At 43.6% G+C, this 16,055-nt stretch overlaps 1 protein-coding gene across 2 annotated transcripts in view; it reads left to right on the forward strand.

Annotated features, from left to right (window-relative positions):
- Window positions 1-8,122: 8,122 nt before the first annotated feature.
- The window catches only part of CNKSR3 (CNKSR family member 3), a 119,930-nt gene continuing 111,997 nt past the window's right edge, over window positions 8,123-16,055 (forward strand). For both annotated transcript variants that reach the window (XM_088448970.1, XM_088448971.1), the window contains exon 1: window positions 8,123-8,497. In XM_088448970.1, the coding sequence (XP_088305096.1) occupies window positions 8,446-8,497 (52 nt within the window). In that variant the 5' untranslated portion in view covers window positions 8,123-8,445. The remainder of the gene's footprint in view (window positions 8,498-16,055) is intronic.

The raw sequence follows: 16,055 nt of genomic DNA on the forward strand, positions 1-16,055 counted from the left end.
GGGAAGGATTTGCAGCAGGAGAGGGTGGTCAACAGTGTCGAAGGTAGCAGAGAGGTCAAGGAGAATAAGCAGAGAGTAGTGGCCCTTGGATTTGGCAGCAAGGAGGTCATTGCTGACTTTTGTGAGGGCAGTTTCAGTGGAGTGGAGAGCCTGGAAGCCAGGCTGAAAAGGATCAAGGAGGGAGTGGGAGGAAAGAAAGGTGGTAAGGCGTTTGTAAACAACACGCTCAAGGATCTTGGAGGCAAAAGGGAGGAGAGAGATGGGACGGTAGTTGGAGAGAGTGTTGGGATCAAGGGTAGGTTTTTTAAGAATGGGAGAGACTATCGCATGTTTGAATGCAGAAGGGACAGTGCCAGATGAGAGGGAGAGATTGAGGAGGTGGGCAAGATGGGAACAGGCACAAGGAGTGAGGTAGCAGAGGAGACGTGAAGGGATAGGGTCGAGGGGGGAGGTAGAAAGGAGGGAGGACCGGATGAGAGCCATGAATTCCTCTCCAGATACAGGGGAGAAGGCTGTCAGAGTCGGTGAGGTGGATGGAGATGGGTGATCAGGGAAAGAAGGAGGTGTAGAGCAGGGGGACTGGTGGGATGTGATGTCCTGATGTATGGAATCGATTTTGGATGTAAAGTAGGTAGCAAAGTCAATGGCAGTGAGTGAGGAGGGGAGGCGGGGAGGGGGTGGACAGAGGAGGGAGTTGAAGGTGGTGAAGAGACGCTGGGGATTTGAGGACTGGGAGGAAATGAGGTTTTTGAAATAGGACTGTTTAGATAGGGAAAGGGCAACACTGTAGGATGAGAGCATAAATTTGAAGTGGAGAAAATCTGCCTTAGAGCGTGATCTTCTCCACTGTCGCTCGGCAGTTCTTGAACACTTTTGCAGATATCTGGTGCATTTGGAATGCCAGGGTTGTAGTGTGGATCTGCGAGGGTGAGTAGTGATTGTCGGTGCAACAGAGTCCAGAGCAGAAGTAAGGGAGGCATTGTATAGGGAAGCAGCTTGTTCAGGGCAGGAGAGAGAGAGGATAGGTGAGAGAAGAGAGTCAAGCAGGGAAGATAGAGAAACAGCATTGATAGCCTCAATGTTATGCTTAGTGATGGTGGCCTTCGGAGGTAGAGGAGAGGAGGGAGAGAGAGAGAGGGTAAAAGAGAGAAGGTGATGATCAGAGAGAGGGAATGGGGAGTTGGAAAAATTAGAAATATTACAGTGGTGAGTGAAGACTAAATCAAGTGAGTGCCCACTCACATGTGAGGGTGAGGAGGTCCATTGTGAGAGACCAAATGAAGATGTGAGGGTAAGGAGTTTGGAGGCAGAGGATTCTGTGGGGATATCAATTGGAATATTGAAGTCACCAAGGATAATGGAGGGGAGGTCAGAGGAGAGAAAGTGAGGGAGCCAGGAAGCAAAGTTATTACTTCATGCTTGATACTAACTAATTAACTGAACTCCTTAATTCAGTTAAAAGTAAAGCAAATACCCTGAATCAGACAATTGCCTTTATAACAATATGCACCATTTTGGCATGTCTGCATTCTTGGTTCAGCGTGGACCACTAGCAGTTATCATACTGTAATACATTTGGCTTAGATCACGGGCAAATTCAATAAAGTTTGTAATCGTAAAATATGGAGTATATTTAAAAGTGTGCCTGTACGTGCCAAGCATGCTGCATATATTTAAACTTCTTGAATGCAGAAGTTAACAGAATAAAAAAAGAACCAAAACATAACCTTGTATGATATACTGTATGAAACAATTGAAAATACTTTTTACAATATACATTGAAGAAGTGACGTTTGTAAACACACTTATTTTGGCATAGGCCATAGAATATTGCACACATTAACATACAGAAAATAAACAAAATTTAACATAAGGATAAAGGAGAAGCATACACATACACACATAAGCAAATAGATTGTGAGCCACAGCTTGAAAAGAAGTAAAGAATGCTCTAGATTGCTTGTAAACAAATAAAGCCTATGCAATTGCTAATTTCAACTTGTGTGTGACTATATATATATATATATATATATATATATACATACATACATACATACATACATGCATATATACTGTATTTATGTACATGGAGACACACACACATATATATTAGAGATGTGCTGTTCGGTTTTACTCGGATTTGTTCTGATCTCAAAAACGGCATCACATTGGTTATCCGGCTGTCACGTGTTTTGGATAGCCAATAAGAGAAATCCGAACTTGCGATAATTTGATGATAAGAACCGAATAAAACTGAACCTGCACATCTCTAATATATATATATATCTATTTAATTCTGTAAGGACTGTCCATCTCCAACATACATGTGTGGTTGGAGCCAGGGAGTGTGCCAGGGTCAGTTGCTCCCACTGCTAGGGAGATGGGACAGATGAAGTCGGCTGAGGCTGAACAGGGAGAAACCCATGGGGGCGGGGTTGGATGGGATGGGGGACAGACTGCGATGACCCAGGTTCTTTTACTAGTGTATATATAATTGTAGAAAGTCTGTCCTGTCTCCTCAAGTTGCATGCAGTGGAAGCCTGGCGCGTGCCTCATTGCAAGGGAGATGAGAAAGGAGGACTGACTGCTGTGATAAGGGAGCACTGGGAAGGGGGGAAGGTGAACAGAGTGATGGGGGTAGAAACACAGCGGCAACTGAGTAGTGGGGGGGTGGTAGAGAGGGGGCCTACTTGAGAGGGGCTGGTGCAGAGTGGGTGTGGGCATAGACTGAGTTGACCAGGGTGCCAGGGTATGTATGGAAACAAGACAAAGCGAAGGGTGCTGCCAGAGAGGGAGCGGGCCCAAGTCAGGTGAGGCGGTGGCTGTTAGTAAAAAAATAAAAACCTTGTATGTCAATTTATATCACACTCAGCTTTTTCCATAAATACTCTGTAAATGCTTAGGGGCACATTTAGCAATAATCGCATACTCTATGCAATCTGGGAGCGATATCAGCACCTGTGATCGCATTGCAGGGTGCGATATTAGGACCGGAATGTATAAATTACACATGCAGGGACAGGAGCTCCGAAAGGAGCCCATCATGCGATAGCTCGAAGTGAAGAGACTGCATCAGCAAATGTCTCACTTGCCGTCCATTGCTTAGAGACGCCCACTGAAAGCATCTCACATCTGCCACACATGCACAAAGCCAGAAACATCAGAAACATTGACCTGTGAGCAGGCGCCATCAGCCTTCTGAGTAAGTCTAACATGAGGCAGACATAGCGTGTCTCCAGTGTCTGCAGTGGCACACCTGGTTTATTCTAGCCACCCCTGTTACCTCTCCAAACGCTGAATACCCGTCCCTCACTTTGCGAGTGAATCCTCTGTGTGAGCGTAATCGCAAAACAATCGCTGTGCGTATGCAGTGTGGCTTACACGCATGTGCAATGGCAAAAAATCACTCAATCTGCATAAATATTGGCATAGCTTCCATCTCTGAAACAGGCCCAAAGTTGCGCTACCCTTGCCCCATATACCTGTCCTATATAGGCTGTCATTTTATTGTTGTATTTTGTTCCTACATACAGTATATCAATTTACACTGTATTGTAATTATGATATGCCAAGTTACTCTGTTGCTATGCATATCCTTTGTACGGTGCTGCAGACTCGTTGATAAAATAAAAGAGAATAATAATAGTAATCATCATTATATAAATCATATATTATATAAATGATGTGTCCCATAGCCTTAGATTGTAACATTTCCAGTTGTCCTACTTGAGCCTATTATTTTGGATGCTGTGTTTAGGAGCTCTTTATTTTTATATTACTAAGTAAACTGTATTGGTACATGTTATTCTCCACATACTTAGATTTATTAATATGAATGAAATGCGCCTAAACCCTCACACCCATTTTTTTAGTGCCATCTAATCATTGTTATCATGACCGCAAAAAGGGGTACAGTAACCTTCCCATAAGAGTTATGGTGACACGATTCATAAAGTAGAGGAGATTAAAAAAATTCATAAATGTTTAGGTTCTTTAATTTATAATGTGCTAAACACATTAGCAGATTAGCAGTCAGCAGAACTATAAAATTAATAAAATTCCGATATTTATGAAATCATCAGTGAACAGGTCATCTGAAAACATAGTGACATTTAAAACACTAGACATTCCCACAATGGTAAGTATTGGCAAGGGAAACTTTCTTCTTTGTTTCCAATGTAAGGTTTTGTGTCCCTGGAGTATCTTTTCGTATTGAAACAAAGAGGCACATCTGCCTTTAAAACTTATGGAACAGTTTGTCTTAAAGTAACTCTGCAAACACTAACAAGTAGCACTAACCAAGATGTCATAACTGTATGATGCAAGGCTTGCATCTTCATGTGGCAGAGAACAGCTGCCATAGCAAAGCAGGAGAATAATATTACAAGGCACTTTTATATTTAACAATGAGCATGGGAATATGCATTGTGTGAGGCAATAAGACTTCCCCAGTGCTGTGCTCAGTGGATGCAGTAATACGTAGACTATGGTCCTTATTCTGAGGGACACATAAGTCTGAATGCAGCTGCATCTAGCGAATTTTAACAAACTGCGCATACACCATAGCGAACATACGCATCTCTTCGTTCCTTTGGGCGATTCTGAGTTAAATGCTTGGACGTTTTACTCTGTACTGTATGTGAAATGTATGTTCCTGGTGCCAACTGGATGGCAACTGGGCTCACACATGGAACAGAACTGTCTTCTAGGGTCTGCACCGGCTGCAGCCCCTAGAAGACAGGAAGGGATGCCATTATAGCAGGACAGTGGCTTTCCCTAGGACTGCTCGTCCATCATGTGATTAGCAGGGAAGTCACTGCCACTGCTAGACAGTCCCTGCCTGTGATGGACTTTACAAGGGGGGAGGGTGGGGGGGCAGTTCTAGGTAAAATCCACCACCAGTTAGGTGCAAGTGCCAGGGCCTTCTCTTCCATTGGGCTTGTTGGGCAGTTGCCCAAGGGCGCGAAGCTTGTAGGGGCCCGCCAACCCGTCCCCCTGCAGCTGCGGCCAGTTGGTAAATTTGTGATATTTTTATAAGCCGGCCACCGGTGCACTGTATTCTGATCTAACCTCCCACCCACCGGTGATGAGTACTCACCTCAGTCCCAGTTTCACTCATCCGCCGGCTTCAGATCAGTCAGACAGTCTCTCTCTGCATGCGTGGGAGGTCTGATGGGCATGCAGGAGGGTTTAATTTTATTGACCATTTACATTTTTTTCCTGTGAATGGGTGAGTAGGGCCCCAGTGCATTGCTTTGCCCAGGGCCCACACTGCTGTTAAGACAACCCTGGCAAGTGCCAATGATAAAGACCATGCTTGCTTACGGAAGAAGTGGGGAAGTTGAACGTTCGTATACTGTAGATGCAATAGATCAGTATTCCATTTGCAATACATTCACATTCAGGATTCAGCTGCAGTTGGACCTGCATACAAGAATCCGGACTACTGTATTATATAGTTGATGTGTAATGAGCTATTTACCAAATATTTGAAGCCCGTACAAAAGCCATAGTTTCTCTTACAGGTTAAGGGAGAGGAAAAAAACCTAAAACAAAACAGTTGTGGGTTTCATTACCCTGCTGGCACGTCATGTGCAGCTACAGCTGCATTACATAGATATACTGTAGGAGTTGCCTTTACCGTAATAGATAGGCCACATTGTGCAAGCCCCCTGGATAAATATGACTAGCTGACCACTGCCCTGCCTTAATCATTTGTCATTCCCAAATAAACTCCACTAGTAAGTGTAACATTATGACTGTGACTCATTTTGTACCCTATGGTGTTTTGTACAGTTGCAATGTGCATACATATGCTGGTTCCGGTAGAAAGGGGCGTTATATATTAGTACATACAGATGTGTCCACATACACCTTTGCTGATATTGCACCAAATAGCACGGAATTTGCAAATTAGCCAGAAACTTTTTATCAAAATACCTGTATATGTCTTATTTACATCGCTAATGCAACAAAAGTACAATTAAAGGGTACACTGACTACTGGCTCTGACATTTCATGTATTTCTGTGAGTGACTTTGGGGTCTATTTACTAATAGGAGTTAAGGGGGAAAAGAGCTCAGAGGCATAGAAAGTCCAAGTACACACCGCTTCTCAATATGTAATAATGGATTTTTTGTGCAGCTGCTAGCGCTATTTCTGAGGGTTCTTATCACGCTGCCATAGGCTCCTATGGCAGCAATAAGTGCCTCAGATGTTATCAAGATTTTTTTTACACATACCGTGTCCTGCATCTCCAGCGCTACATCGCATCTCCTGGCTGCAGGTAACTCTTTTCTTCTGTCTTTACTAGTGCACTGCTTACAGGAAGTCCCTGCTGTCTGTTGTTGTCTTTGTCAGTAAACTTGGGTTTGAATTAAAAAAAAACAGTGCTGCTTTTTTTTTTGTTTACCTCAGTCGCTGGAGGTCATGCGCCACCTCATTAGGTGCATACGGATAAACTATGCAGGTAAGGAGGTGGGCAGACACCGCTGAAGTGTGAACTTAACGTTCACCCTTACTGTCAGCAGGTTTCTTATAAACAGTGTGGCAGTCGCCTCCTGCTTCGCAGCTCTAGCAGGCGAAGCAGGAGCGGCAATAACTCCACGGTATGTGATGTGTTAGTAAATAGATCCCTAAAGCTGAGTACACACTACACAACATTTTTAACGATTTGGCCGATTCCGATGCATGATAACGACATTCGTTAATATCGTGCAGTCTGTATGCACTACATTGTGTAGTGCGCGCTTACATGGGGTTGTCAGCCGCATTGCCTTTTGTACATGCAATAAAATCAGGCGATGCGGCTGATGATTCCATGCAGCTATATGCAGAGGGGGCCGGCATATCGGGTGGTCGGGCACCGGATTGTCCAATGTGTACGAACCGCCTAATATGTCGGTCCGTCGGCAGAGGGGTCACCGGTCGGATCAAAGAGTACACACATCGTCAAGTGTGTACTCATGACCTGATTCAGGTTGTTTCGCAAGGCTGCGTTCGCACGCACCCTGCTCACTGCGAAAATATGCTAATTAATGCAATCGCAGGGCAACCGCAGCACTATACCAAGACTCCCATCACTGTATAAAGCCACCCACTTCCCATGACATGCATCCGCAAGTCAGCAAAAACATTGGTAACATCAAAACCATCTGCACAGTTGTGTTTGACCTGACCCTACCGCAGAAACTGCTAAACTTCCTGTCACCATCTAGACTTCTGCCAGCATATGCAATCGCATGGACTTAATTGTGCATGCCCCTGTGATGGCGTTTAAACACTCAGGCACGCCTGCGTTTCACTGAACATCCCCCGTCACTACCCTCAAACGGTTACTTCCTGTCAATCACTGTGTGAAGACTCTGCGTGCTCACTGCAATCGCTTTCTGATCGTTGTGGCCGCTGCACACACGCGCACTACGTCTTATACACATGCGCAGAATGCAAACATCTGCTGGCTGCGTGCGAACGCAGCATTGCGAACCAACCTGAATCAGGCCCTCAGCTTAAGTTGTTAAACTGTGCAAAAAAAGGCAAAAAAACAGAGTTCCGATATGAGGGACCACGACGTGCCTCGTACCCTGTATCGTTATGCTTAATCTGTGACTTTATACCAATTCCTTTTTCACCAAAGTACTAATCTAGTGTGTCTTGTACACTGTGAGCGACTTTGTATGTGGCTGCGATGCAAATAAGGAAAATGTATCGCTACGCGTGGCAGACAGATCAAGTTGCTCCAAGCATCTCGCACCATGGAGTGCAAGAAATGCTAGGTGACTGAGAACACATCTGTAGCTATTACAATACTATTGTAGGTATGACTGCTTAGCAATAAACAAGAAATTTAATAGATGGAAAGTGCCGTGTAAGTCGGTCATGAGAGTAATGTTTGCAATGCAGGAGGGGAGGGAACACCGTGAGAAAATAAAGAAGTGAAATTCTAAAGGGAAGGAACATGGGAGGGACACTGTGACAAAGATGCTGGAGGAGGCCTGTGTATGGGGAGGGACATGGGAGGGACACTGTGACAGATGTTAGAGGAGGCCTGTGTATAGGAAACCTGGGGAGGGGTCGGTGAGCATGGGGAGGAGGAGAAACAGCAGGATGGAGGAGGATACAGTCTGATACTAGGAGGGGGGAATACACTGCTAGACAGACAATCCGAACGTGGAGGAGACCTGCAGCCCCGTCTCTGCTTCCTCACAGTCACACTAGGGGACGATGCTGCTTGCCTGGCTGTGACTGCTACATCCATGTATGTACACAGCCAGGCGCCTGTCTGAGAGAGATCTGAGGCCCGGGGAATGGAGCAATGGGAACCTGAGCCTGGATCCGGCAGTCATTAGTAAACAGCACGGACGTGTTTGAGCCCGAGCATACTGACAGCACTGTTGACCAGTGGAAGACCTCCTGTGGATACACAGTACCTCTGCACAGGGAGTGATGGAACCTGTTACTAAGTGGACTCCAACACAAGTAGTGGACTGGATGAAAGGTCAGTTCTCCACTCACACCGGGGATTACTGGTGCATCTGGGGGCATACGCCTGATTACTTATTATAAACACTAAAATATTTCTTCCCTGGAATCTCTTATGGGAGATTGCAGTATTGTGTCAGCAACACAATAGCATTCCTTATTTTTAAAGTCTCTCTCTCTCTCTCTCCCTCTCCCCATCTCTCTCTCTCTCTCCCTCCCTCCCCATCTCTCTATCTCCCTCTCCCCATCTCTCTTTCTCCCATCTCCCTCTCCCCATCTCTCTCTCTCTCTCTCTCTCTCTCTCTCTCTCTCTCTCTCTCTCTCTTTTTCCACAGAGCTGACTGTTGCTTCCTCTCCACTTCCCTGACATAATTCCTCTTCTATCCCCTCACTAAATTCTTCCACTAGCATTGTCTTTCCTCAGCTCTCATGTTAAACCCCCTCTTTTTTCTGCCTGTCTACCCCACTGATACTTTCCCTTCATGTCCCAGTGAACCCTTTCAACCCAATACATCTCCTTTACTCCCTCCTATAGAGACCTCACATTCCCTTACTACACCCTCCTAAAGTGTTTTAAATACTGCTGCCTAGGCATAAAATTGGGCTTGAGAGCAGCAGCGAAGGGCTGTAACCTCCAATTGGACAACTGGAGCCTGTGTGACCTATTGACAAAGGATTAAAGATTACCTATCTATTATTTGGACAGTTGCTGAGGGCAAACAGTCCTGTCACTGGGATGCAACAGGTTTCCCAACAGAAGTGTAGTGGGAAGAAAAGTAATCTAATAAAAGAATTATACATGTAATATGGGACATACATTATTAATGAAGCTTGCTGCAATTGCTTATAAAATGTAATATGATGGGACTATAATTGTTACCTGAGCTTGTCATGTAAACGTTAATGTTTTATGTCTGCTTTATTTTACTCTGTCGTGACATTTGACCTAAAAAGTTAGTGTCTGGGAAGCTTCTCTGCTGTGACTTGTAAGCTAGAGCTTCTAATTCCAACTGTAGAAGTGCTTACTTATACTAGCAGGTAGTGGCTGCCTGGCCTGCTGCTAGTGCTGGCTGTGCTGCATCTTGCTTCAGAACGCAATTATTTGCTTTGTGGAATGAGTCAATAAACTTCATGTAAGGAGAAACTTAAATTCAGCCTTCATTAGCTCTCATCAAACTTTATGAAAATGTATCGTTACATTGGTCGCTGCACCGCTGGGTCGCACTATCGTATGGTATATACTCAGTTTAAGTGCTGTCTTTCTCTTTAATATATGTTTCTGTTAATGATATTAGTAGCCCTTTTATAAAGGGCAACTTGCATTTTAGTTTTAGAAGTCCTAAAACTTGAGCAGTTTTACCCTCGATACAGAGTACTAACAAAGCAATGGAAACATAAGAAATAACTAGTTCACATTAAAAGTAAAACTCCACCTACTTATAATGTTCTCATATAAACCTTGTTCTATGTAGAATAACCATGGGACGGCATCCCTGTGGTTTGGATAATGCATACCAATGCCAGTGCTGTAGCAATAATGTTTTTCTATGTTGACAACCAAGACAAGTTTGTAAATAAACGCAGTGCATTAGATTATTCTGCATCTATCTACCATTCAATGCCCTGAGCTTACTTTCAGATCTGCCTGGTTGTCAGTCTGGCAATAATGCCTGTCACAGTGCCTGCAATGTTGATTATTTTACAAAAGGTAGATGTCCTGAACTGTAGGGGTCACTGACTAGGGAATGTACAGTTGTTTTAGTTGGGATGGAAGAGGTAATGCAAAATGTTATGTTTCCGTGGAGTTCTCCTAATTAATATGCTGCATCTTAAAACTAATATTTGGATTTCAAGGAAGAACATATTTGTAATTTGGCATTTCATTTTATGTTTTGTCACTCATTAAATGGACAGAGTGATTCCCTGATATTTGTGAACTGTGCAGTTGGTTTTACAAGTAGTGACAGACTGCAAAACTGTTGTATACAAGACTCAAGTCTAAAATGGCAATGTAAAACAAACGTAGTTGGAAAGTGTTCAGACATCCAAGTTAGCACTAGTTAGCTATCAGATCAGAAGATTAGATTCTAATCCCTTGCAGGCTGTTAAAACCATGTAGGAAGTACTAATGTTCTTTAGAAAGATCTCCCCCTCATTTAAACAGTACTTGACAGCTGTCAGAATGTACTGGCACTTCATGTGGGCAGCTGTACATAAATAATCTTATTGGCATAACTTGTTTATAATATTGTACTATAACCAACTTGATTTAAATCATGAAAGTTTGGTATGGTTTTGGTATTCAAAAGTGGCATAAAGGTAAAGCACTAAAATAGAGGCAAATCGCAGTGACTGATAAAAACCTGGTAGCTTTGTAATAGAACCTTATATACTTGAATCTTTGACAGTACAATATGAGCATCTGAATGAACAATCTGCAATAGCGAAGATTCTGACAAATTGTTCAAGATGAGCCTAATGGATTGTTGAAATTTTGTGGCCAAATTATATGCACAAAATGTTATGTATCACTAACTAAAATAGCCAGCTCACCAATTGCATAAGTGGTCAGAATAAATTGGTTAACAACTTAGGGCCTGATTTAGAGCCGGACTCTCTGACCAGAGCGCTCGCTCTGAATCAGGGCCCTCCTAGATGAAAATTGAGTGGCCTCTTGGACGCTCGCATAGCTGTGGGTGACCACCCACAGCTATAGCGAGCATCCATGATGATGGGCGCGATGGTCAAGACCATCGCGACCGTCGGGCGTGCGACGGAGACCCTGTGGTAGGGTCTCGCTGCCGCAAGCCCTGGAGTGATTTTGGCTCTATCAGAGCCAAAATCACTCCCACTGACATCACTACTGATGTCAGTGGGGCCGGCTTCAGACGGTAGGCGTTCCCATGGGAACGCCTCCGTCTGGCAGCCACGCCCCCGGCACGCCCACCAAAGGGGGCGTGCTGTCAATCAACATCGACAGCACAACCCCTTTGGTGCGAGACACGGAGCGACGGCTATCCCGTCGCTAGCCAGGTCTCGCGCATGCGCACGACGGAGCTCCCTCCGTCGTGCGCATGCGCAGTAGGGCACCATCGACCCGCTTGCAAGCGTCCTGCGCTCGCGAGCTGGTCTGAATGACCCCCATAGTTCAATAGAAATGTATATAGTTGATCCTTTCTGATGCTGCAACACTGGCTAATTAGATTACAGTTTTTTTAGGTTACGGAATGTTTCTAATTAGAAAGACTTTAAGGTGTGTAGTGGCGGATTATAGAATTATCTGTTACAGTAGCTCCCTGCTAAAACATTACTATTTTTGGATTACAGAGTACAGGAAATTAAAATCGGAGCAACATATGTTGAACCATACAGAATTTAGCAAATTCCTAGGTCATAAAAAAATAATATACCTTAGTAAATTGTATCAGATTAGAGATTTGGAATGTTTAGTGCCAGGGCCGTAACTAGGGTAGTACGACCAGTGCCATGGCACAGGGCACTGCAGGGCGGGGGGCGATGTTTGGGCCTCTCAATTTTCCTGTTTATTATCATTCTCACTTGTAACTACCTCTTCTTTTATCCCCAGCATCTCCTGGCCTCCCCTATCTCTTTCCTGACCCTTCCCCATGAGGCTATGGCCCTTTTTCGGGTGCGCGTCTTATGTCCCTATTTGAAAAATAGGGGAGGGGGCACCAATGCACTTTCCGGCACAGGGTACCAAAGAGTCTAGTTACGGCTCTGTATAATGCTATATTAGGAGTTTGAATTTGTAGATTTGTATTACCTTCTTTAAATTGTATGATGAATATAAGACATGATAGCAAAGCCAGCTGTGCAGGAGTCTTTAATACATTGTACAAAGTCCAACAAACCTGGCTATCTGAGTTGAGTTTAGACTCTACCCAACACAATTTTTAAATATTTTCTTATGGCCCCATTTGTACACATTGGGACTGATGCAGAGATGGCTGTACGCATGTTTCCATAGTGTGTTTTACATGAATTCGCTCTGTGCATGCCCACAGATATGAGGGTCACATGCATTCTGAATGCCCTAGATGCACTACCAGAGAAGTAAAATGGGTGTGTGCTCACACAAATGCCGCCCATGGAGACCAGCATGTTTGCTTATATACACCCGTTAGGAGATGTGCTTGTGTGCTTATATTCGGTGTGCTTATATTCGTATGTGTACATCAATTTTACTTCCAACACTGCATCATACCCATTGTTGGCATCTACATATGTTATGTATGGTGCATTCTCTTTGTAAATTCCCATCAATGCTGTATGATTTACTGTCTTAAATGTCTTAATGAATAGTCAGTATAAATCACAATTTTAAGTTAAGTTAAATTTTCAAGTTAAACCTAACTGAAGACTATCCATTACATGGGGCGATTAGAGCTAACAAATCCCAACGGGTCCCCAGATACCTGCAGTGGTCCAATAATTCTATAGTCGCTCCTGCGTGTAGTGTGCTTGTCAATGGATAACATTCTGACTGTATGTAAAAAAGCTGTCTCGGAGTGAGGATAGTCAACCAAACTCTATCCAGGAATATTCACCTAGCTCCTGATGAGACTGGCGTTTGTCATGATGGCAGTGTGATGACTCACAGAAGGCTACCTGCAGGGTCTTTGATAGTCTATTATTTACCTGCTGTGGTTATGTTTCATTTGTGACATTACACTCAAAACTGATTTTTAGTTCAGGGCTGCATTAGCATTTAAAATGTTGTTTGCACGTATTGTTTAGCATTTAGCTGGAGATGTATCAAACCTTTGAGAAAGAAAGTGAAGTGAACCAACCAATCATCTAATAACTGTCATTATACAGGTTGTGCTAGATAAATGACAGAGAGCGGGATGCATGACACATCGCACTCGCGATGCATTCTGCCGGTCATCGAATGCATGCCGACCGACATTGGTATATGATGATCACCACAAAGGACTGGTCTGTCGGTAAGAGTGAAGCATTTGCTATGACCCAGAAGCCCCTCCGGCGTCCTTCTGTGCATGCGCAGAAGGATGCATGTGCCGCGGGGGGTGCTGTGAGGGATTGGATCCCTCAATCAGCACTCTCCAGATAGAAGCCCATAGACTTCTATGGGTAGTGCCATCAGGAAGGTGGCATTACCCACTACAACCAAGTCCCAGAGTGCATCTCACTCCGGGGCTTGTTGCATATGAGAAATATGGTCAAACCAATATTCTTGGGGTTTGAACGCATTCTACAATTTGATGCATCTCGCCCAGAAGCTGTTTAATTGCTCTGTGCAACTTCTCCTCTTGATCTCCCTAACAGGTTTGATACAACTCCCCCTTAGAATTCATATTTATTGAGTATCATTACTAATATTTATTAGCTAATCATATTTATTAGCTAATCATAAAACACATATTTTAACTCTGTTTTGAAATATAAGGACATTGGCTCATTTCGGTGTGCTGTCCTTATCCAGCCCTCACCATAAGCTCCCAAGTCTATTTTAGGAGTTTTCAGCAGCTGAGAAAAAGTTTTGAAACAGAAGAGACATTGTCATATGCAGTGAAGCAATGCCAGAAGACAGTTTTTCAAATTGTTAAATACCATCCAAGGAAAACTTTGAACGATGTTGGCTAAATCATCTATGTGTCACATGCACACGTTATAGTATAAACAAGGATCAACTATTTAAAATGTAAATGAAAGACGATACTGATGATGAGTGATGACAGCTTTTATATGAAGTGCTGACCAATAAAATACTCCACTTATAAATGCACATTTTTCTTATAACACATAAATCTTATTAATATGATGCATTCCCGGAATTATCCTACTAACCTTAAACAACTATGAGCTATTGATCACTGACACACAACTATGCTTTTTATGTGAAGTTTTTTATACAAATACCTTGTTTTATGTACTTAGGTAGCTATGCCTGAAATGGCCCTTGTTGTATTCAAAATGGCTTTAGTCGCGCATTGAAGAAGGCTATTTGTCATGATCTACGTAAATTAATGAATATGGTAATACAGAGTTTATTTTTATGTATTTTAGCTGCAAAGTGCGGAGATTTTGTATCAAATGTAATACTATAGTTTTTACACTGAGCATTTGTGTGTAGTATTACCTGAATGCCTACGTTAGAACGGAATCGGTATGAATTACCGCGGACCTAAGGCCGGCACATGAACATCCCGACTGAGGTGAGTAAGACCCCTAACCCTCCCCTCTCCCCCCCCTAACCCTAACCCTCCCTTAGGGGTGCCTAACCCTAACCTCCCCCCAGGGGTGCCTAAACCTAACTCTCTCTCCCCGCACCCTAACTTTCCTGGGGAGTGCCTAAACCTAACCTCCCCCCTGGTGGTTCCTGAAACTAACCCCCCATTCCCGTAGCCAAAGTCCTCCTGGGAGTCCCTAAACCTAACCCTCCCCACCCCACGGCTTTCAGCTCCCGACGCCCGGCTTACCTACGTTTGGTATGCCAGGCGTCGGGATTTCGCCGTGGGGCTGATGATAGGTGTCTGTATTTAGACACCTATCATTAGTCCCATGCCGGGATTTCGACCGCCGTCTTCCTGACTACATCCCCGTTAGAACGCCTCATTGCAGCTCTGTTACACCCCTTCAGTCGCAAGTTGAGATGCAACAGAAATCTGTACAACTCTGTATTGTCTGTACTTGCATACGCTTGTTTCCAGACTATGCAGTGTGAAAACACCCAACATATGCTCTGAAAGCATCTATCAGCTCATTAATGAGGGGAGAAGGGATTAGAGGCGATGCTCGCATTAGGCTCAAGTGCAATGCAGTTACACCTGTGCAAATTACAGAGAATACTGTTAGACTGAATCCTACTGTAGGTTAGGTCTATTTCTATGATTTGTAGAAGTGTGCTAATATAGATCTACTATTGTGTACAAGTGGAGATTCTATTTCCTGAGTTGCTTTAAACATCTAACATGCATTTTGCCTCATGCTTTATAACCCATGACACTGTTTAGGTCGCTGACCTTTTTATTTTCCCAAATACCCCCGTGTCTGTGCAAAGCATATTTTTGAATCGTACTAGTGGTGACAAAAGGCTACACAAGCTCTGAGCCAGACAGACCCTCCAGGAGCCTGGAAACATGTTTATATACTGCCTGACCTATCATCATAGATACAGAAATAACATATTAGCTCAGCCTCTTGGAATTTGTTAAACATTGCTCTGCTGGCAGACTATTCCATATATTTACTACTTTGTGAAAAGTGTTACTAACCTTTTCTCTAGGCTTGCTGCCCTCAGCTTACAAAATGCGAACCTTGTCATATGTATTCATTCGCTTGCATAGTTGTGTTAATCACAGTGACAATGAGTATAGCAGTGTGTTCTGTTTTGAAGTTAACCAGCCAGTTTTGCAAATCATTATCATTCTCTCCATCCTCCATATACTGTATGTTTTCTAATCAAACAGATTTATTTATCTTTCTTGGGTTTTACTGTAGTAAACATTGGGCTTGATTCAATTCAACGCAAATTGAATAGCACCGGGAGGGAGCTCCAGGGGCTATTCAATTCAGCGTGCTGTTAGCCC

Source organism: Taudactylus pleione, unplaced genomic scaffold (genome assembly GCF_031769625.1).
Source record: "Taudactylus pleione unplaced genomic scaffold, aTauple2 ptg000473l, whole genome shotgun sequence".
NCBI lineage: Eukaryota > Metazoa > Chordata > Amphibia > Anura > Myobatrachidae > Taudactylus > Taudactylus pleione.